Source organism: Salmo salar, unplaced genomic scaffold (genome assembly GCF_965601325.2).
Source record: "Salmo salar unplaced genomic scaffold, fSalSal1 ptg000472l, whole genome shotgun sequence".
Taxonomy (NCBI): Eukaryota; Metazoa; Chordata; class Actinopteri; order Salmoniformes; family Salmonidae; genus Salmo; species Salmo salar.
Genome location: NW_027675397.1, coordinates 514,212 through 538,719, shown reverse-complemented (window position 1 = coordinate 538,719; position 24,508 = coordinate 514,212). Strand labels below are relative to the sequence as shown.

At 43.7% G+C, this 24,508-nt stretch overlaps 1 protein-coding gene and 1 long non-coding RNA gene across 2 annotated transcripts; one reads left to right on the top strand and one right to left on the bottom strand.

Annotated features, from left to right (window-relative positions):
* Positions 1-4,546: 4,546 nt before the first annotated feature.
* Positions 4,547-7,098, top strand: LOC145876188 (NLR family CARD domain-containing protein 3-like). Its single transcript, XM_082971983.1, has 2 exons — positions 4,547-4,845; positions 5,242-7,098. The coding sequence occupies exons 1-2, from the start codon at positions 4,632-4,634 to the stop codon at positions 7,050-7,052; spliced, it is 2,025 nt and encodes a 674-aa protein (XP_082828109.1). The 5' UTR covers positions 4,547-4,631; the 3' UTR covers positions 7,053-7,098.
* An 11,667-nt stretch (positions 7,099-18,765) lies between these two features.
* Positions 18,766-22,471, bottom strand: LOC145876195 (uncharacterized). The gene is made up of 3 exons (XR_014391458.1): positions 22,426-22,471; positions 22,170-22,264; positions 18,766-18,827 (listed from the first exon to the last, which is right to left on the bottom strand). It is a non-coding gene; the product is annotated as an uncharacterized LOC145876195 (long non-coding RNA).
* Positions 22,472-24,508: the final 2,037 nt, after the last annotated feature.

Genomic DNA, 24,508 nt, shown 5'->3' with positions numbered 1-24,508 from the left:
CAACCCCATGTCATGATTAGATAGTGAAAAACACACCAATCTCATTAATAATTTCTTTAAACAATAAAAGCTAATTTACCAACATTTCTGAAAATGGATATGTAGCGTTTTGGAATTAAACTCTTCTTATGTTTCCCATCTGAGATCAGAGTAGATGAGAGATGTAATGTTTGTCTCTGTTGTGTTGAAGACCAATAAAGCAGGAGAGACCAGCCTCCCCTGTTCCCAGCTGTGTGTCCATGAAGAGTGACCGGTCTATGAAGCTACCTATACAGTTTAGAGAGGGAGACTTTTCTACTGAACAAAGGTAAGAAGAACTCATGGGTCATGGTCAGTGAGTTAAACAATACTGTCTCTAGTCATTTCTCCTCTCACATTTTCACATTTCTTTTTGTAGTTTTCATAATCCATAGGCTAATACTTTAGTCCATTTTCATAGTCCTAAAACAATATTAAACAAACACAATATTCCCTCCGTGTGTGTGTGTGTCTCTCTGTCTGTCTATCTATCTGTCTGTCTCTTTGCCTGTCTCTCTGTCTGTGTGTATTTTGCTGTCTGTCTGTCTGTCTGTCTGTCTGTCTGTCTGTCTGTCTGTCTGTCTGTCTGTCTGTCTGTCTGTCTGTCTGTCTGTGTATCTATCTCCGTCTGTCTGTCTGTCTGTCTGTCTGTCTGTCTGTCTGTCTGTCTGTCTGTCTGTCTGTCTGTCTGTCTGTCTGTCTGTCTGTCTGTCTGTGTATCTATCTCCGTCTGTCTGTGTATCTGTCTGTCTGTCTGTCTGTCTGTCTGTCTGTCTGTCTGTCTGTCTGTCTGTCTGTCTGTCTGTCTGTCTGTCTGTCTGTCTGTCTGTCTGTCTGTCTGTCTGTCTGTCTGTCTGTCTGTCTGTCTGATCCAGAGCTCTTCTTATGTTTCCCCATCTGAGCTCAGAGTAGATGAGAGATGTAATGTTTGTCTCTGTTGTGTTGAAGTCCAATCAAGCAGGAGAGACCAGCCTCCCCTGTTCCCAGCTGTGTGTCCATGAAGAGTGACCAGTCTATGGAACCTCCTATGAAGTTTAGAGAGGGAGACTTTTCTACTGAACAAAGGTAAGAAGAACTCATGGGTCATGGTCAGTGAGTTTAACAACACTGTCTCTAGTCATTTCTCCTCTCCCATTTTCACATTTTCTTTTTGTAGTTTTCATAATCCATAGGCTAATACTTTCGTCCATTTTCATAGTCCTAAAACAATATTAAACAAACACAATATTCCCTCCTTGTGTGTGTGTCTCTCTGTCTGTCTATCTGTCTGTCTGTCTCTTTGCCTGTCTCTCTGTCTGTGTGTATTTTGCTGTCTGTCTGTCTGTCTGTCTGTCTGTCTGTCTGTCTGTCTGTCTGTCTGTCTGTCTGTCTGTCTGTCTGTCTGTCTGTCTATCTATCTCCGTCTGTCTGTGTATCTATCTCCGTCTGTCTGTGTATCTATCTCCGTCTGCCTGTGTATCTATCTCCGTCTGTCTGTGTATCTATCTCTGTCTGTCTGTCTGTCTGTCTGTGTATCTATCTCCGTCTGTCTGTGTATCTGTCTGTCTGTCTGTCTGTCTGTCTGTCTGTCTGTCTGTGTATCTATCTCCGTCTGTCTGTGTATCTGTCTGTCTGTCTGTCTGTCTGTCTGTCTGTCTGTCTGTCTGTCTGTCTGTCTGTCTGTCTGTCTGTCTGTCTGTCTGTCTGTCTGTCTGTGTATCTATCTCCGTCTGTCTGTCTGTCTGTCTGTCTGTCTGTCTGTCTGTCTGTCTGTCTGTCTGTCTGTCTGTCTGTCTGTCTGTCTGTCTGTCTGTGTATCTATCTCCGTCTGTCTGTGTATCTGTCTGTCTGTCTGTCTGTCTGTCTGTCTGTCTGTCTGTCTGTCTGTCTGTCTGTCTGTCTGTCTGTCTGTCTGTCTGTCTGTCTGTCTGTCTGTCTGTCTGTCTGTCTGTCTGTCTGTCTGATCCAGAGCTCTTCTTATGTTTCCCCATCTGAGCTCAGAGTAGATGAGAGATGTAATGTTTGTCTCTGTTGTGTTGAAGTCCAATCAAGCAGGAGAGACCAGCCTCCCCTGTTCCCAGCTGTGTGTCCATGAAGAGTGACCAGTCTATGGAACCTCCTATGAAGTTTAGAGAGGGAGACTTTTCTACTGAACAAAGGTAAGAAGAACTCATGGGTCATGGTCAGTGAGTTTAACAACACTGTCTCTAGTCATTTCTCCTCTCCCATTTTCACATTTTCTTTTTGTAGTTTTCATAATCCATAGGCTAATACTTTCGTCCATTTTCATAGTCCTAAAACAATATTAAACAAACACAATATTCCCTCCTTGTGTGTGTGTCTCTCTGTCTGTCTATCTGTCTGTCTGTCTCTTTGCCTGTCTCTCTGTCTGTGTGTATTTTGCTGTCTGTCTGTCTGTCTGTCTGTCTGTCTGTCTGTCTGTCTGTCTGTCTGTCTGTCTGTCTGTCTATCTATCTCCGTCTGTCTGTGTATCTATCTCCGTCTGTCTGTGTATCTATCTCCGTCTGTCTGTGTATCTATCTCCGTCTGTCTGTGTATCTATCTCTGTCTGTCTGTCTGTCTGTCTGTCTGTGTATCTATCTCCGTCTGTCTGTGTATCTGTCTGTCTGTCTGTCTGTCTGTCTGTCTGTCTGTCTGTCTGTCTGTCTGTCTGTCTGTCTGTCTGTCTGTCTGTCTGTCTGTCTGTCTGTCTGTCTGTCTGTGTATCTATCTCCGTCTGTCTGTGTATCTGTCTGTCTGTCTGTCTGTCTGTCTGTCTGTCTGTCTGTCTGTCTGTCTGTCTGTCTGTCTGTCTGTCTGTCTGTCTGTCTGTCTGTCTGTCTGTCTGTCTGTCTGTCTGTCTGTCTGTCTGTCTGTCTGATCCAGAGCTCTTCTTATGTTTCCAATCTGAGATCAGAGTAGATGAGAGATGTAATGTTTGTCTCTGTTGTGTTGAAGTCCAATCAAGCAGGAGAGACCAGCCTCCCCTGTTCCCAGCTGTGTGTCCATGAAGAGTGACCAGTCTATGGAACCTCCTATGAAGTTTAGAGAGGGAGACTTTTCTACTGAACAAAGGTAAGAAGAACTCATGGGTCATGGTCAGTGAGTTAAACAACACTGTCTCTAGTCATTTCTCCTCTCCCATTTTACCATTTTCTTTTTGTAGTTTTCATAATCCATAGGCTAATCCTTTCGTCCATTTTCATAGTCCTAAAACAATATTAAACAAACACAATATTCCCTCCTTGTGTGTGTGTCTCTCTGTCTGTCTATCTGTCTGTCTGTCTCTTTGCCTGTCTCTCTGTCTGTGTGTATTTTGCTGTCTGTCTGTCTGTCTGTCTGTCTGTCTGTCTGTCTGTCTGTCTGTCTGTCTGTCTGTCTGTCTGTCTGTCTGTCTGTCTGTCTGTGTATCTATCTCCGTCTGTCTGTGTATCTGTCTGTCTGTCTGTCTGTCTGTCTGTCTGTCTGTCTGTCTGTCTGTCTGTCTGTCTGTCTGTCTGTGTATCTATCTCCGTCTGTCTGTGTATCTGTCTGTCTGTCTGTCTGTCTGTCTGTCTGTCTGTCTGTCTGTCTGTCTGTCTGTCTGTCTGTCTGTCTGTCTGTCTGTCTGTCTGTCTGTCTGTCTGTCTGTCTGTGTATCTATCTCCGTCTGTCTGTGTATCTGTCTGTCTGTCTGTCTGTCTGTCTGTCTGTCTGTCTGTCTGTCTGTCTGTCTGTCTGTCTGTCTGTCTGTCTGTCTGTCTGTCTGTCTGTCTGTCTGTCTGTCTGTCTGTGTATCTATCTCCGTCTGTCTGTCTGTCTGTCTGTCTGTCTGTCTGTCTGTCTGTCTGTCTGTCTGTCTGTCTGTCTGTCTGTCTGTCTGTCTGTCTGTCTGTCTGTCTGTCTGTCTGTCTGTCTGTCTGATCCAGAGCTCTTCTTATGTTTCCCATCTGAGCTCAGAGTAGAAGAGAGATGTAATGTTTGTCTCTGTTGTGTTGAAGTCCAATCAAGCAGGAGAGACCAGCCTCCCCTGTACCCAGCTGTGTGTCCATGAAGAGTGACCAGTCTATGGCGCCTCCTATATCCTTTAGAGAGGGAGACTTTTCTACTGAACAAAGGTAAGAAGAACTCATGGGTCATGGTCAGTGAGTTAAACAACACTGTCTCTAGTCATTTCTCCTCTCACATTTTCACATTTATTTTGTTGTTTTCATAATCCATAGACTAATCCTTTAGTCCATTTTCATAGTCCTAAAACAATATTAAACAAACACAACATTCCCTCCGTGTGTGTGTGTGTGTGTGTGTGTGTGTGTGTGTGTGTGTGTGTGTGTGTGTGTGTGTGTGTGTGTGTGTGTGTGTGTGTGTGTGTGTGTGTGTGTGTACTCCCTGGATGAGGAGATGTAATCTCATGTTTTGTCCACAGAAACCAACAGGAGAGATCAGAGTCAGAGATTCTCAGTGGTCAGTCTTCCCAGAGTCATCAAACAGACCTGGACTCCATATTCAGTGTATGTGGTCCTGTTATGTACATTTGTTTTTGTTTACCTCAAGTAAAGTTGATCTGTCAATTATTCATTAATGTGTTAATGAGAAAGCATTTCTTCTCTTGCTTAACTTATTTACTTGATTTATTTTAGTTGCTTGAAGAGAAAATGATGACATTTGTGAAGAACGAGCTGAAGATGTTCAAGAAGATTCTTAGTCCAGAACTCACAGAATGCTTTGAGAGTCAGAAGCAGGATGAGGAAGTGGTGGATGCTGAAGATGAGAAGCAGGAGAGCAGTGCCAGAGAGGGGGCTCTGAAGATCACACTGCACGTCCTGAGGAAAATGAACCAGAAGGAGCTTGCTGACACACTGGAGAAATGTAAGATCTGTCTGCCTCATGTTGAATGCTGTTTTATAACATTTAAAAGCTGTAGCTAAAGTACAGCTAAAGTAGCTGTGTAACTCAATGATATTGTCGCAGCCTTAACACAACACCTAGTGACCTCATCAAGTAGCAGCAGGGATGTGTTGTGGTGATTAATTTAGAGAGAGAGAGAGAGAGAGAGAGAGAGAGAGACAACATTAATAATACCATCAATAATACCAATATTATTATAATCAGTCACACCAGTCTGTAATGCATTATGAAAACATTTACACATTTATACAGACAGTTAAGGGGATAAATGATTATAATTTAAAATGTTATAACAGTCCTACAATACTGTAGGCATTAAAACAGACGTAACATTAATATCCTCTGTGTTATTTCTAGATTCAGATGATCCTGCTGTGATTTGCCAACGTGAACTCAAATCTAATCTAAAGAAGAAGGTTCAATGTGTATTTGAGGGGATCGCTAAACAAGGAAACCCAACACTTCTCAATAAGATCTACACAGAGCTCTACATCACAGAGGGAGGAACAGGAGAGGTCAATAATGAACATGAACTGAGACAGATTGAGACAACAACCAGGAAACAAGCAAGACCAGAGACTGCAATCAAATGTAACGACATCTTCAAACCCTTAACCGGACAAGACAAACGTATCAGAACTGTGCTGACAAAGGGAGTCGCTGGCATTGGAAAAACAGTCTCTGTGCAGAAGTTCATTCTGGACTGGGCTGAAGGAAAAGCAAACCAGGATGTTCAATTTGTATTTTCATTCCCTTTTCGGGAGCTGAATTTGATGAAAGAGGACAAACACACTTTGATTGAACTTGTCAATCACTTCTCAATGGAAACCAAACAATCAGGAATCTCCATCTACAACAAGTACAAAGTTCTGTTCATCTTTGATGGTCTGGATGAGTGCCGACTGCCCCTAGACTTCCAGAAGAACAAGATCTGTTGGGACGTCACAAAGTCAACCTCAGTGGATGTTCTGCTGACAAATCTCATCAAGGGAAATCTGCTTCCCTCTGCTCTCCTCTGGATAACTACCCGACCTGCAGCAGCCAATAAGATCCCTTCAGGGTGTGTTGACCAGGTGACAGAGGTACGAGGGTTCAATGACCCACAGAAGGAGGAGTACTTCAGGAAGAGATTCAGTGATGAGGACCTGGCCAGCAGAATCATCTCACACATAAAGACATCAAGGAGCCTCCACATCATGTGCCACATTCCAGTCTTCTGTTGGATTTCTGCAACAGTCCTCGAACACATGCTGAAACATAAGAGAGAAGAGATGCCCAAGACTCTGACTGAGATGTACACACACCTTGTGGTGTTTCATACCAACCAGAAGAATGAAAAGTATCTTGGGAAAGAAGAGACAGATCCACACTTGAATAACGAGAGCATTCTGTCACTGGGAAAACTGGCTTTTCAACAGCTAGTGAAGGGCAATCTGATTTTCTATGAAAAAGACCTGAAAGAGGCTGGCATTGATGTCAATGAAGCCTCAGTGTACTCAGGATTGTGCACACAGCTCTTTAAAGAGGAATGTGTGCTGTACCAGGACAAGGTGTACTGCTTCGTTCATCTGAGCATTCAGGAGTTTCTGGCTGCTGTGTATGTGTTCCTCTCATTCATCAACAACAATGAGAATCTAATGGACAAACCACAATCAATGTTCAGATACTTTTTCTCGCTGTTCAGAGACAAGCCTGAAGTTACTGAAGTTACTGTCTACAAGAGTGCTGTGGATAAAGCCTTACAAAGTGAGACAGGAAACCTGGACCTTTTCCTCCGCTTCCTTCTGGGCCTCTCACTGGAGTCCAATCAGAAGCACTTACGAGGTCTACTGACAAAGACAAGAATCAGCTCACAGACCCATGAAGAAACAGTCAAGTACATCAAGGAGAAGATCAGGGAGAATCCCTCTCCAGAGAGGAGCATCAATCTGTTCCACTGTCTGAATGAACTGAATGACCATTCTCTAGTGGAGGAGATCCAAAGCTACCTGAGATCAGGAAGTCTCTCAAAACCCAACCTGTCACCTGCACAGTGGTCAGCTCTGGTCTTTGTGTTGCTGACTTCAGAAAAGGAGCTGGATGTGTTTGACCTGAAGAAATACTCCAGATCAGAGGAAGGTCTTCTGAGGCTGCTGCCAGTGGTCAAAGCCTCCAGTGCTGCTCTGTGAGTAAATAAAATGACATATAAGAAGTATTCATCAGGAAGAAATATTATGTTTAGAGAAAAATATGTATTATAATATGTATATAATTTTATATTGAATAACATATTGAATAAATCCGATTAGTATAACAATATGACAATACAATTCTAGGAGACGGAAGATGAATCTATATGTTGTTTGAGAGAATAAACCAAATGCCATTGTCCTTCTACACTACTGGTGTTAAATTAACAGTATGCTTGTGAAGTCATGATGATCTCTTTGTCAGGCTGTCAGGCTGTGGAGTCACAGAGGAAGGCTGTGCTTCTCTGGTCTCAGCTCTGAGGTCAAACCCCTCACACCTGAGAGAGCTGGACCTGAGTAACAATGACCTGAAGGATTCAGGAGTGAAGCTGCTCTCTGCTGGACTGGAGGATCCACACTGTAAACTGGAGACTCTGAGGTCAGTATTCCTGTAGTTGGTCAACAAGTGATAACTGTTCACCAGATCCACATGTGTTTATTTATAGTACACACCATATGTGTTTGGACAGTGAAGCTTACAGTTTTAAATGTGGTGCTATGATCCAGCATTTTGGATTTGAGTTGTTTCATATTAGGTGACCTTACAGAATGTCACCTTTTATTTGAGGGTATTTTCATACATAGCTGTTTTACCAATTACAAATTAAAGCACTTTCTGTACGTAGTTCTCCTATTTGAAGAAGTCTTAATTATTTGGACAAATTGACTTATATTGTATTAAAGTAGTCATAAGTTTAGTAGTTGTACCATATTCCATGCCTGCAGTGATTACATCAAGCTTGTGATTCTACAAACTTGTTGAATTCATTTGCAGTTTGTCTTGGTTGTGTTTTGGATGATGTTTTTCCTAATAGAAACTGAATGGTGAATAATGTCCTGTCATTTTGGAGTCACTTCACTTGTATTGTCAGTAAGAATAGAAGATGTTTCTGAACACTTCTACATTCATGTGGATGCTACCATGATTATGAATAATCATGAATGAATCGTGAATGATGATGAATGAGAAAGTTACAGAGGCACAAAGATCAGACCCCCTTTGTTATTGGTGTTATTCTGTATACTTCTGTATACTTCTGGCCCTTCTTTGGACACTGTGTTAACTAACCTCCAGACGAGCTTCAATGTCATACAGCTCTCCTTCCGTGGCCTCCAACTGCTCTTAAATACAAGTAAAACTAAATGCATGCTCTTCAACCGATCGCTGCCTGCACCTGCCCACCTGTCCAGCATCACTACTCTGGACGGTTCTGACTAAGAATATGTGGACAACTACAAATACCTAGGTGTCTGGTTAGACTGTAAACTCTCCTTCCAGACTCACTATAAGCATCTCCAATCCAAAGTTAAATCTAGAATTGGCTTCCTATTTCGCAACAAAGCATCCTTCACTCATGCTGCCAAACATACCCTTGTAAAACTGACCATCCTACCGATCCTCGACTTCGGCGATGTCATTTACAAAATAGCCTCCAATACCCTACTCAATAAATTGGATGCAGTCTATCACAGTGCCATCCGTTTTGTCACCAAAGCCCCATATACAGTGGGGGAAAAAAGTATTTGATCCCCTGCTGATTTTGTACGTTTGTCCACTGACAAAGAAAGGATCAGTCTATAATTTTAATGGTTTATTTGAACAGTGAGAGACATAATAACAACAAAAAGATCCAGAAAAACTCATGTCAGAAATGTTATAAATTGATTTGCATTTTAATGAGGGAAATAAGTATTTGACCCCCTCTCAATCAGAAAGATTTCTGGCTCCCAGGTGTCTATTATACAGGTAACGAGCTGAGATTAGGAGCACACTCTTAAGTAAAGGGAGTGCTCTTAACCGCAGCTTGTTACCTGTAAAAAAAGACACCCGTCCACAGAAGCAATCAATCAATCAGATTCCAAACTCTCCACCATGGCCAAGACCAAAGAGCTCTCCAAGGATGTCAGGGACAAGATTGTAGACCTACACAAGGCTGGAATGGGCTACACGACCATCGCCAAGCAGCTTGGTAAGAAGGTGACAACATATGGTGCGATTATTCGCAAATGGAAGAAACACAAAAGAACTGTCAATATCCCTCGGCCTGGGGCTCCATGCAAGATCTCACCTCATGGAGTTGCAATGATCATGAGAACGGTGAGGAATCAGCCCAGAACTCCACGGGAGGATCTTGTCAATGATCTCAAGGCAGCTGGGACCACAGTCACCAAGAAAACAATTGGTAACACACTATGCCGTGAAGGACTGAAATCCTACAGCGCCCGCAAGGTCCTCCTGCTCAAGAATACATATACATGCCCGTGTGAAGTTTGCCAATGAACATCTGAATGATTCAGAGGACAACTGGGTGAAAATGTTGTGGTCAGATGAGACCAAAATGGAGCTCTTTGACATCAAGTCAACTCGCCGTGTTTGGAGGAGGAGGATTGCTGCCTATGACCCCAAGAACACCATCTCCACCGTCAAACATGGAGGTGGAAACATTATGCTTTGGGGGTGTTTTTCTGCTAAGGGGACAGGACAACTTCACTGCATCAAAGGGACGAAGGACGGGGCCATGTACCGTCAAATCTTGGGTGAGAACCTCCTTCCCTCAGCCAGGGCATTGAAAATGGGTCGTGGATGGGTATTCCAGCATGACAATGACCCAAAACACACGGCCAAGGCAACAAAGGAGTGGCTCAAGAAGAAGCACATTAAGGTCCTGGAGTGGCCTAGCCAGTCTCCAGACCTTAATCCCATAGAAAATCTGTGGAGGGAGCTGAAAGGTTCGAGTTGCCAAACGTCAGCCTCGAAACCTTAATGACTTGGAGAAGATCTGCAAAGAGGAGTGGGACAAAATCCCTCCTGAGATGTGTGCAAACCTGGTGGCCAACTACAAGAAACGTCTGACCTCTGATTGCCAACAAGGGTTTTGCCACCAAGTACTAAGTCATGTTTTGCAGAGGGGTCAAATACTTATTTCCCTCATTAAAATGCAAATCAATATACAACATTTTTGACATGCTTTTTTCTTGATTTTTTTTGCTGTTATTCTGTCTCTCACTGTTCAAATAAACCTACCATTAAAATTATAGACTGATCATGTCTTTGTAAGTGGGCAAAGGTAGAAAATCAGCAGGGGATCAAATACTTTTTCCCCCCACTGTACTACCCACCACTGCGACCTGTACGCTCTCGTTGTCTGGCCCTCGCTTCACACTCGTTGCCAAACCCACTGGCTCCAGGTCATCTACAAGACCCTGCTAGGTAAAGAAAGTCCCCCCTCATCTCCGCTCACTGGTCACCATAGCAGCACCCACCTGTAGCACGCGCTCCAGCAGGTATATCTCCCTGGTCACCCCCAAAGCAAATTCCTCCTTCGGCCACCTCTTCTTCCAGTTCTCTGCTGCCAATGACTGGAACGAACTACAAAAATCACTAAAACTGGAAACACTTATCTCCCTCACTAGCTTTAAGCACCAGCTGTCAGAGCAGCTCACAGATTACTGCACCTGTACATAGCCCATCTATAATTTAGCCCAACTACTTCTTCCCCTACTGTATTTATTTATTTAGCTCCTTTGCTCCCCATTATTTCTACTTTGCACTTTCTTCCACTGCATATCTTCCATTCCAGTGTTTTACTTGCTATATTGTATTTACTTTGCAACCATGGCCTTTTTTTGCCTTTACCTCCCTTATTTCACTTCATTTGCTCACATTGTATATAGACTTATTTTTCTACTGTATTATTGACTGTATGTTTCTGTAATACCCTTGTTTGAACCAAGTATTGAGTTTATTTGTTATAATTAATTGGTATTATATTTAAAAGATGATTGAATTGCTCCTAAACTGTAATGTTGTTAATGCATTATGCTTTTTGAAGAAATATTTATTTAACGTATAAGTGAATAGTTTGTTTTACTTTGAAGTTTAAGTTTTGACCAATAAGGTCGCTTGTTAAGTTGTGGCCAATGGGAGTTGACCTGGTTAACGGGAGGGAAAAAGGTGTTTGTGTCCAGTTTGTGTGTGTGTGTGTTTTTGTCCAGTGTGAGTGTGTGTGTGTGTCCAGTGTGTTTGTGTCCAGGTGTCCAGTGTGTATATATGTCCAGTGTGTGTGTGTGTGTGTGTGTGTGTGTGTGTGTGTGTGTGTGTGTGTGTGTGTGTGTGTGTGTGTGGTGTGTGTGTGTGTGTGTGTGTGTGTGTGTGTGTGTGTGTGTGTGTGTGTGTGAGTTCAGGTGTATCCCTCAATGACTGTCTGTTTTTCTGCTTACCGCTACAGTGTGGAACATGGTGGAGAGAACAGAATGAAACCTGGACTTAGAAAATGTGAGTGTTGACTGCTGTGAAGAATATGACTAAGAATAAGTCTTAATTCAAGTTAAGTCAAAGACCACCATCATTACTGACTTGGTCATATTAAATATCATCTGTAGTTCTACAGAAGCACAAATCAGGGACACCAACGTTTACAAAGAGTTGATATGACAGTGTGTGTGTGTGTGTGTGTGTGTGTGTGTGTAATTATTGTGAATAAGTGTGTATTATATTACCATACAGTATAACATATGATCATTCAACAAGTCTCAAGTTACCTTAACTTCTCCTTTTGATACCTAGAAACATCTACATTAAATGAATTAGTGAAAAGTGAGTTAACATTCTAATGTGAATGATGATGATTTCTAATATTGTGTCTGGTTTCATCCATCAGATGTCTGTGATCTCACACTGGACCTAAACACAGTAAACAGACTCCTCTCTCTGTCTGAGGAGAACAGAAAGGTGACATGTAGGACAGAGGAGCAGCCGTATCCTGATCACCCAGAGAGATTTGAGGACTGTAGACAGGTGCTGTGTAGAGAGGGTCTGACTGGGTGCTGTTACTGGGAGGTAGAGTGGAGTGGGAGAGGGGCTGTTATAGGAGTGACATATAAAGGAATCAGCAGGAGAGGAAGGGGTGATGACTGTTGTCTTGGATGTAATGACAAGTCCTGGAGTCTGTTCTGCTCTGACTACAGTTACTCTGCTTGTCATAATAATAATCCCACTACCATAGACGTCCCCTCCTCCAGCTGGTATAATAATAACTCCACTACCATAGACGTCCCCTCCTCCAGCTGGTATAATAATAACTCCACTACCATAGACGTCCCCTCCTCCAGCTGGTATAATAATAACTCCACTACCATAGACGTCCCCTCCTCCAGCTGGTATAATAATAACTCCACTACCATAGACGTCCCCTCCTCCAGCTGGTATAATAATAACTCCACTACCATAGACGTCCCCTCCTCCAGCTGGTATAATAATAACTCCACTACCATAGACGTCCCCTCCTCCAGCTGGTATAATAATAACTCCACTACCATAGACGTCCCCTCCTCCAGCTGGTATAATAATAACTCCACTACCATAGACGTCCCCTCCTCCAGCTGGTATAATAATAACTCCACTACCATAGACGTCCCCTCCTCCAGCTGGTATAATAATAACTCCACTACCATAGACGTCCCCTCCTCCAGCTGGTATAATAATAACTCCACTACCATAGACGTCCCCTCCTCCAGCTGGTATAATAATAACTCCACTACCATAGACGTCCCCTCCTCCAGCTGGTATAATAATAACTCCACTACCATAGACGTCCCCTCCTCCAGCTGGTATAATAATAACTCCACTACCATAGACGTCCCCTCCTCCAGCTGGTATAATAATAACTCCACTACCATAGACGTCCCCTCCTCCAGCTGGTATAATAATAACCCCACTACCATAGACGTCCCCTCCTCCAGCTGGTATAATAATAACTCCACTACCATAGACGTCCCCTCCTCCAGCTGGTATAATAATAACTCCACTACCATAGACGTCCCCTCCTCCAGCTGGTATAATAATAACTCCACTACCATAGACGTCCCCTCCTCCAGCTGGTATAATAATAACTCCACTACCATAGACGTCCCCTCCTCCAGCTGGTATAATAATAACTCCACTACCATAGACGTCCCCTCCTCCAGCTGGTATAATAATAACTCCACTACCATAGACGTCCCCTCCTCCAGCTGGTATAATAATAACCCCACTACCATAGACGTCCCCTCCTCCAGCTGGTATAATAATAACCCCACTACCATAGACGTCCCCTCCTCCAGCTGGTATAATAATAATCCCACTACCATAGACGTCCCCTCCTCCAGACCCCACAGAGTAGGAGTGTATCTGGACTGGTCAGCCGGCACTCTGTCCTTCTATAGAGCCTCCTCTGACACACTGACCCACCTGATCACATTCACCTCCACATTCACTGAGCCCCTCTATCCAGGATTTAGGGTTTATGATGTTGGTGACTCAGTGTCCCTGAAATAATAACTGGACACACACACACACACACACACACACACACACACACACACACACACACTGGACAAACACACACACACACACACACACACACACACTGGACAAACACACACACACACACACACACACACACACACACACACACACTGGACAAACACACACACACACACACACACACTGGACACACACACAAACACACACACACACACAAACACACACACAAACACACACACACACACAAACACACACACACTGGACACACACACAAACACACACACACGCAAACACACACAAACACACACACACACACACTGGACACACACACTGGGCACACACACACACACACTGGACACACACACACACACACACTGGACACACACACACACACACACACACACACACTGAACACACACTGAACACACACTGAACACACACTGAACACACACAAACTGGACACAAAATGGACACACACACTCAACACACACACCGGACACACAAACACACACACACACACACACACACACACACACACTGGACACAAAATAGACACAGACACTCTCAACACACACACTGAACAAACACACACAAACACATTCTGGACACACGCACACTGGACACACAAACACACACACACACACACACACTGGACAAAAACATACACACACACACACACACACACACACACACACACACACACACACACACTGGACACACACACACACACTTACACACACACACACACACACACACACACACTGGACAAACGAAAACACACACACACACTCACACACATACACACACACACACTGGACACACACACACACACACACACACACACACACTGGACACACACACACACACACACACACACACACACACACTGGGCACACACACACACACACACTGGACACACACACACTGGACACACACACACACACACACACTGGTCAAACAAAAATACACACACACACTGGACAAACAAAGTGGACAAACACACACACTGGACACACACACACACACAAACACTGGATACACACAGACACACACACACTGGACACACACACTAGACAAACACACACACACACACTGGACTCACACACACACACTGGACACACACACACACACACTGGACACACACACACACACACTGGACACACACACACACACTGGACACACACACACACACACTGGACACACACACACACACACACTGGACACACACACACACACACTGGACAAACACACACACACTGGACAAACACACACACACACACACACACACTGGACAAACACACACACACACACACACACACTGGACAAACACACACACACACACACACACTGGACAAACACACACACACACACACACACACACTGGACAAACACACACACACACACACACTGGACACACACACACACACACACTGGACAAACACACACACACACACACACTGGACAAACACACACACACACACACACTGGACAAACACACACACACACACACACTGGACAAACACACACACACACACACTGGACAAACACACACACAAACACACACACACACACACACACACTGGACAAACACACACACAAACTGGACAAACACACACACACACACACACACACACACACACACACACACACTGGACAAACACACACACACACACACTGGACACACACACACACACACACACACACTGGACAAACACACACACAAACTGGACAAACACACACACACACACACACACACACACACACTGGACAAACACACACACACACACACACACTGGACAAACACACACACACACACACACTGGACTCACACATGCACACACACTGGACTCACACACGCACACACACTGGACTCACACACACTGGACTCACACACACTGGACACACACACACACACACTGGACACACACACACACACACTGGACAAACACACACACACACACACACTGGACACACACACACACACTGGACACACACACACACACACTGGACACACACACACACACACACTGGACACACACACACACACACTGGACAAACACACACACACTGGACAAACACACACACACACACACACACACACTGGACAAACACACACACACACACACACACACTGGACAAACACACACACACACACACACACTGGACAAACACACACACACACACACACACACTGGACAAACACACACACACACACACACTGGACAAACACACACACACACACACACTGGACAAACACACACACACACACACACTGGACAAACACACACACACACACACACTGGACAAACACACACACACACACACACTGGACAAACACACACACACACACACTGGACAAACACACACACAAACACACACACACACACACACACACTGGACAAACACACACACAAACTGGACAAACACACACACACACACACACACACACACACACACACACACACACACACTGGACAAACACACACACACACACACTGGACACACACACACACAAACACACACACACACACACACACACTGGACAAACACACACACAAACTGGACAAACACACACACACACACACACACACACACACTGGACAAACACACACACACACACACACACTGGACAAACACACACACACACACACACTGGACTCACACATGCACACACACTGGACTCACACACGCACACACACTGGACTCACACACACTGGACTCACACACACTGGACACACACACACACACACTGGACACACACACACACACACTGGACAAACACACACACACACACACACTGGACAAACACACACACACACTGGACAAAAACAAACACACACACACACACACACACACACACTGGACAAACACACACACACACACTGGACAAACACACACACACACACACACTGGACAAACACACACACACACACACACACTAGACAAACAAACACACACACACTGGACTCACACACACACACACACACACTGGACACACACACACACACACTGGACTCACACACACTGGACACACACTGGACACACACACACACACACACACACACACACACACACACACACACACACACACACACACACACACACAAACAGGACACATACACACACAGGACACACTCTCACACACACACATGCGCATCTTCCTATAATTGTGAGGACCTTGACCCACGACCTCTTACAATAACACCGTTAGTCTTTCCACAAGACTCCCATGAAGTTATAGTGTGACGTTATGAGTCGACGTTAAAGTAACATTCTCAGAACATACTGCACTTGTTTTATCCTGTTTTAGATGTATCCTCTGTTTAAACATTTAAACTCTTACAATAACACTGTTAAAATACCAATGTGATCATTTCTTGTCTTTTATGTTGGAAAAACAAATTGTACAATTATATGTGGACATACGCTCCATAGTTGTACAAGTATATATGATTATATTGTACTTTTCATAATAAAACATACTTGAAACAAGAAAAAGCATGTTAATTGCGGAAACAATTTCGTTATTGATTTTTACATTGCTTCTCCCTGTCTCATGTTGACGTTTGTCATGAATCTTGACCTGGAGGCAGAACTGTGCGATTTCCTCTAGATATGTCAGCTGCAAAGTCAGAATTGGCTGTGGAAAATGTTGTTTTATGGTCTTAATTTAAGGGAAGGATTAGCAGTGTGGTTGAGGTTAGGATTAAAATCGGATTATATTACTTTGTGCCTGTGCAAGCTAGTGAATATTTTGCTGAACTGCCTCCAGGGCAAGATTCATGACAATAAATGCCAACTGCCTCCAGGGCAAGATTCATGACAATAAATGCCAACCTGCCTCCAGGGCAAGATTCATGACAATAAATGCCAACCTGCCTCCCAGTCGTCCCCTCTTTATCTTTACAAGGCTGCAGAACCTGCAAGCTAGTGATGTGGGGGTTCTCTCATAACCCTCAGTCCCCAGGTGGGTAGATGGCAGGTTGAATAAAGAGAAGCTAGTGATGTGGGGGTTCTCTCATAACCCTCAGTCCCCAGATGGGTAGATGGCAGGTTGAATAAAGAGAAGCTAGTGATGTGGGGGTTCTCTCATAACCCTCAGTCCCCAGGTGGGTAGATGGCAGGTTGTATAAAGAGAAGCTAGTGATGTGGGGGTTCTCTCATAACCCTCAGTCCCCAGGTGGGTAGATGGCAGGTTGAATAAAGAGAAGCTAGTGATGTGGGGGTTCTCTCATAACCCTCAGTCCCCAGGTGGGTAGATGGCAGGTTGTATAAAGAGAAGCTAGTGATGTGGGGGTTCTCTCATAACCCTCAGTCCCCAGGTGGGTAGATGGCAGGTTGAATAAAGAGAAGCTAGTGATGTGGGGGTTCTCTCATAACCCTCAGTCCCCAGGTGGGTAGATGGCAGGTTGAATAAAGAGAAGCTAGTGATGTGGGGGTTCTCTCATAACCCTCAGTCCCCAGGTGGGTAGATGGCAGGTTGAATAAAGAGAAGCTAGTGATGTGGGGGTTCTCTCATAACCCTCAGTCCCCAGGTGGGTAGATGGCAGGTTGAATAAAGAGAAGCTAGTGATGTGGGGGTTCTCTCATAACCCTCAGTCCCCAGGTGGGTAGATGGCAGGTTGAATAAAGAGAAGCTAGTGATGTGGGGGTTCTCTCATAACCAGGTTGAATAAAAAGAAAACAATTCATAAAACAATCCATAAATGTATAATTTTTATGGGCCTCTTGGGTTGAGGAGTCATTATCTTCTAATCTAATCACAGCTGCTCCAGGGCCTCTTGGGTTGAGGAGTCATTCTCTTCTAACCTGATCACAGCTGCTCCAGGGCCTATTGGGTTGAGGAGTCATTCTCTTCTAACCTGATCACAGCTGCTCCAGGGCCTATTGGGTTGAGGAGTACAACATAATAGGGTGGGGGGGGGGGTATAGGGAAGGTAGGGGAGAGGAGGGGGGTATAGGGAAGGTAGGGGAGAGGAGGGGGTATAGGGAAGGTAGGGGAGAGGAGGGGGTATAGGGAAGGTAGGGGAGAGGAGGGGGTATAGGGAAGGTAGGGGAGAGGAGGGGTATAGGGAAGGTAGGGGAGAGGAGGGGGTATAGGGAAGGTAGGGGAGAGGAGGGGGGTATAGGGAAGGTAGGGGAGAGAGGGGGGTATAGGGAAGGTAGGGGAGAGGAGGGGGTATAGGGAAGGTAGGGGAGAGGAGGGGGTATAGAGAAGGTAGGGGAGAGGAGGGAGGACTTCCTCCATGTCAGGTAAGCAGCCTCCAAGTCTACCCTCACCAACTGACCAGACTGAGTGAGTTCTGAACATCCCTCTCTGTCCTCTGATGCTGCGTCCAAGTCTTCTTTGGTCTTTCTGGTGTCTCTGTCTTGACTCTTTAGTGAGTTTTTTCAGTTCTTTCCCAGGCTGCCTGAAAAACACAAAAAGGTGGCACATACATAAGAGTTATAAACTATCAAAATAAAGAGAATCCCACACTCCATGTATAAACTCCCAGTAATTTATTGGTTATTTACCAACGTTTCAGCATCACTGTGCCTTCTTCAGGGTGATGTCATCAATACTTGAACCAGGTTATGTAGACGAACAGTGCAATTAGTGCAACCAATGACAATAGAGAGGGGTGTGTCATAATGATTAAGTTAATTTCAATGAATTCATGAAACTGTTAAAAAAACAATAGTTTATGGCATATTAAATTAAAAAAAATAGTAGGGTATATTATATATATCCGGTTCTCCATGTAATCTGACTCATTATGATCTAGGATCAGGTCCCCCCTCTCCATGTAATCTGATTCATTATGATCTAGGATCAGGTCCCCCCTCTCCATGTAATCTGATTCATTATGATATAGGATCAGGTCCCCCCTCTCCATGTAATCTGATTCATTATGATATAGGATCAGGTCCCCCCTCTCCATGTAATCTGATTCATTATGATATAGGATCAGGTCCCCCCTCTCCATGTAATCTGATTCATTATGATCTAGGATCAGGTCCCCCCTCTCCATGTAATCTGATTCATTATGATCTAGGATCAGGTCCCCCCCTCTCCATGTAATCTGATTCATTATGATCTAGGATCAGGTCCCCCTCTCCACGTAATCTGATTCATTATGATCTAGGATCAGGTCCCCCCTCTCCATGTAATCTGATTCATTATGATCTAGGATCAGGTCCCCCCTCTCCATGTAATCTGATTCATTATAATCTAGGATCAGGTCCCCCCTCTCCATGTAATCTGATTCATTTTGATCTAGGATCAGGTCCCCCCTCTCCATGTAATCTGATTCATTATGATCTAGGATCAGGTCCCCCTCTCCACGTAATCTGATTCATTATGATCTAGGATCAGGTCCCCCCCTCTCCATGTAATCTGATTCATTATGATATAGGATCAGGTCCCCCCCTCTCCATGTAATCTGATTCATTATGATCTAGGATCAGGTCCCCCCTCTCCATGTAATCTGATTTATTATGATATAGCATCTTTTTATTTTTATTATTTCACCTTTATTTAACCAGGTAGGCCAGTTTAGAATAAGTTCTCATTTACAACTGCGACCTGGCCAAGAATAAAGCAAAGCAGTGCGACAGAAACAACAACACAGAGTTACATGGAATAAACAAGCGTACAGTCAACACAAAAGAAAAAAGAAAGTCTATATACAGTGTGTGCAAATGGCGTGAGGAGGTACGGCAATAAATAGTCCGTAGTAGCAAAGTAATCACAATTTATCAGATTAACACTGCAGCTATAGATGAGCAGATGATGATGTGTAAGTAGTGATACTGGTGTGCAGAAGAGCAAAAATATAAATAAAAACAATATGGGGATAAGGTAGGTAGATTGGGTGGGCTATTTACAGATGGGCTGTGTACAGCTGCAGCGATCGGTTAGCTGCTCAGATAGCTGATGTTTTAAGTTAGTGAGGGAGCAATAAGTCTCCGGCTTTAGCGATTTTTGCAATTCGTTCCAGTCATTGGCAGCAGAGAACTGGAAGGAAAGGCGGCCAAAGGAGGTGTTGGCTTTGGGGATGACCAGTGAGATGTACCTGCTGGAGCGCGTGCTACGGGTGGGTGTTGTTATGGTGACCATTGAGCTGAGATAAGGCTGAGCTTTACCTAGCATAGACTTGTAGATGACCTGGAGGATGGGAGACCCACAGTACAGGTGCGTAACGCACAGAGACGTCAAAAATGTGTTTCAAAAATCGTCAAAGAGTAATTATTTTAACCTCTATGGGCTAGGTGGGACGCCCACCTACTCAACAGCCAGTGTAATCCCGTGGCGCGTTATTCAAATTCCTCAAAAATGCAAAAACTTCAATTTTTCAAACATATGACTATTTTACACCATTTTAAAGATAAGACTCTCGTTAATCTAACCACACTGTCCGATTTCAAAAAGGCTTTACAACGAAAGCAAAACATTAGATTATGTCAGCAGAGTACCCAGCCAGAAATAATCAGACACCCATTTTTCAAGCTAGCATATAATGTCACATCAACCCAAACCACAGCTAAATGCAGCACTAACCTTTGATGATCTTCATCAGAAGACAACCCTAGGACATTATGTTATACAATACATGCATGTTTTGTTCAATCAAGTTCATATTTATATCAAAAACCAGCTTTTTACATTAGCATGTGACTAGCATGTGACTAGCATTCCCACCGAACACTGCCGGTGAATTTACTAAATTACTCACGATAAACGTTCACAAAAAGCATAGCAATTATTTTAAGAATTATAGATACAGAACTCCTCTATGCACTCGATATGTCCGATTTTAAAATAGCTTTTCGGTGAAAGCACATTTTGCAATATTCTCAGTAGATAGCCCGGCATCACAGGGCTAGCTATTTAGACACCCAGCAAGTTTAGCACTCATCAAAGTCAGATTTACTATAAGAAAAATGTTATTACCTTTGCTGTCTTCGTCAGAATGCACTCCCAGGACTTCTACTTCAATAACAAATGTTGGTTTGGTTCAAAATAATCCATAGTTATATCCAAACAGCGGCGTTTTGTTCGTTCAAGACACTATCCGAAAGGGTAAATAAGGGTGACGAGCATGGCGCAATTCGTGACAAAAAAATTCTAAATATTCCATTACCGTACTTCGAAGCATGTCAACCGCTGTTTAAAATCAATTTTTATGCCATTTTTCTCATAAAAAAGCGATAATATTCCGACCGGGAATCTGCGTTTAGGTAAACAGACGAAAGAAAATAAAGCATTCGGTCGACTCGGGCACGCGCCTAAGCCCATAGTACTCTGATCGGCCACTTGCCAAAAGCGATAAAGTGTTTCAGCCAGAGCCTGCCTCGATATCGTTCAGCTTTTTCCCGGGCTCTGAGAGCCTATGGGAGCCGTAGGAAGTGTCACGTTATTGCAAAGATCCTCAGTCTTCAATAAAAAGAGCCAAGATGAAACAAAATTTGTCAGACAGGCCACTTCCTGCATGGAATCTTCTCAGGTTTTGGCCTGCCATATGAGTTCTGTTATACTCATAGACACCATTCAAACAGTTTTAGAAACTTTAGGGTGTTTTCTATCCAAAGCCAATAATTATATGCATATTCTAGTTACTGGGCAGGAGTAGTAACCAGATTAAATTGGGTACGTTTTTTATCCGGGCGTGTCAATACTGCCCCCTAGCCCTAACAGGTTAACCTAAAGCATTTAATAAAGACACTTATAGTACAATATTATGGGGAATAGGAATGAGAGGGCTACTTACACCATTTTGGGAAGGGATCACAGCAGTGATTGAATCAGGGTATGAGACATGAGTTGAGGTGTTCAGAGGCTTGACCAGTGCAGGACAGGATTTGACTGGGAAGACAATAACACAAAAACACTACACAGTGAGACAAAAGAGCTCAGAATGAGTTAGTCCAAGCAAGGAGTAAAATCATAGATGTGTAATAATGTGATTGTGTTTGTGATTGACTCTACATAAAGTAATGAGGGAAAATTAACAGGGGTTCCCTCACCGTGCTTGGAGAGGAAACATTCAATGTGCCAGTGGATGAGTGGGGCCACATGAGACGTGGCTTCCAGTTCATGTGAGGAGGTAGTTGACAATGGTAGTGGAGTGGTCATCACTTGTTAAATCATGGAACAGGAGGGGACTCAGCTGGAAATACAAATAGCAGATATGTTCCCTTGAAGCTGACCCATCGTAGGTTAGAACAACAAGTTTGTCCATGAAGATAAACACGGAATTCAAATCTCGCCCACTTGGCAAATCAAAGTAGCCCAAGAAACTTTTTCTGAATAAAGCCCTGATCATCCACATACAGTACCACATACAGTTTTAACAATTTTGGAAACGTCAGAGTGTTTTCTATCCAAATCTACCAATTCTATGCATAGCTTCTGGGCCTGAGTAACAGGCATTTTACTTTGGGCTCGCCAGACTCTCCGAACTTCCGAAAACTGCCCCCTAGCCCTAAGACGTTTTAACGGTCCTCACACTGTTCATGCTCTCATTTCATAGACGCGTACTGCTCACCTGTTCATCTCGTAATGAATAATGTGGAAATTGAGCAAGTTGAGGTGACTAAACTGCTTGGAGTAACCCGGGATTGTAAACTGCCATGGTCAAAACATATTGATACGACAGTAGCTAAGAATGGGAGAAGTCTGTCCATAATAAAGCCCTGCTCTACCTTCTTAACAACACTATCAACAAGGCAGGTCCTACAGGCCCTAGTTTCTACCTTCTGTCATGGGAATTCTGTTCCCAATGTTCATAAACCGAACTTCAATTAAACTACTCAGTCTGCCCCCCAGAGGGTGTAAGATTCTGGTTGAATGAAGCAGACGGAGAGCCAGCCTACAATTGGTCAGAATGATTATTTACGAGAGCTCTGAATATCATACAATGTACACATCATTTTATACCTGACATTTGGTCATACCATATGTCATACCCCTTACAAATGCCCCTCCTCTTCTTTAACCTTTTATGGATAGGGGGCAGTATTGACACGGCTGGATAAAAACCGTACCCGATTTAATCTGGTTACTACTCCTGCCCAGTAACTAGAATATGCATATAATTATTGGCTTTGGATAGAAAACACCCTAAAGTTTCTAAAACTGTTTGAATGGTGTCTGTGAGTATAACAGAACTCATATGGCAGGCAAAAACCTGAGAAGATTTCATGCAGGAAGTGGCCTGTCTGACAAGGTGTCGTTCTTCTTGTCTCTGTTTATTGAAGAGTGAGGATCTTAGCTGTCCTGTGACACTTCCTACGGCTGCCATAGGTTCTCAGAAGGCGGAAAAACGCTGAATCGTGGCTTTGCAGGCTCTGGCTGAAAAAAAGTAGCGCGTTTGGTTAGTGGCTGGTTACAGTACTGTGAGACTCAGGCTCGTGCCCGCGTCGACCGAAAGCTGTGTTTTCTTTCCTCTGTTTAGCTAAATGGACATTCCCAGTCGGAATATTATCGCTTTTTTACGAGAAAAATTGCATAAAAATGGATTTTAAACAGCGGTTGACATGCTTCGAAGTACGGTAATGGAATATTTAGATTTTTTTTGTCACGAATTGCGCCATGCGCGAGACCCTGATTTACCATTTCAGATTGTGTCTGGGACACACGAACAAAACGCCGCTATTCGGATATAACGATGGATTATTTTGGACCAAACCAACATTTGTTATTGAAGTAGCAGTCCTGGGAGTGCATTCTGACGAAGACAACAAAAGGTAATCAAACTTTAATAATTGTAAATCTGATATTGGTGAGTGCTAAACTTGCCGGGTGTCTAAATAGCTAGCCCGTGATGGCTGGGCTATGTACTTAGAATATTGCAAAATGTGCTTTCACCAAAAAGCTATTTTAATATCGGACATATCGAGTGCATAGAGGAGTTCTGTATCTATAATTCTTAAAATAATTGTTATGCTTTTTGTGAACGTTTATCGTGAGTAATTTAGTAAATTGTTAGCGAATTCCCCGGAAGTTTGCGGGGGGTATGCTAGTTCTGAACGTCACATGCTAATGTAAAAAGCTGTTTTTTGATATAAATATGAACTTGATTGAACAAAACATGCATGTATTGTATAA

Bases quoted from the DNA above. Each gene is read 5' to 3' on its own strand.
- LOC145876188 (XM_082971983.1), top strand. From the start codon at position 4,632: ATGATGACATTTGTGAAGAACGAGCTGAAGATGTTCAAGAAGATTCTT. The intron at 4,846-5,241 runs GTAAGATCTGTC...TGTTATTTCTAG, and splicing joins TGCTGACACACTGGAGAAAT to ATTCAGATGATCCTGCTGTG.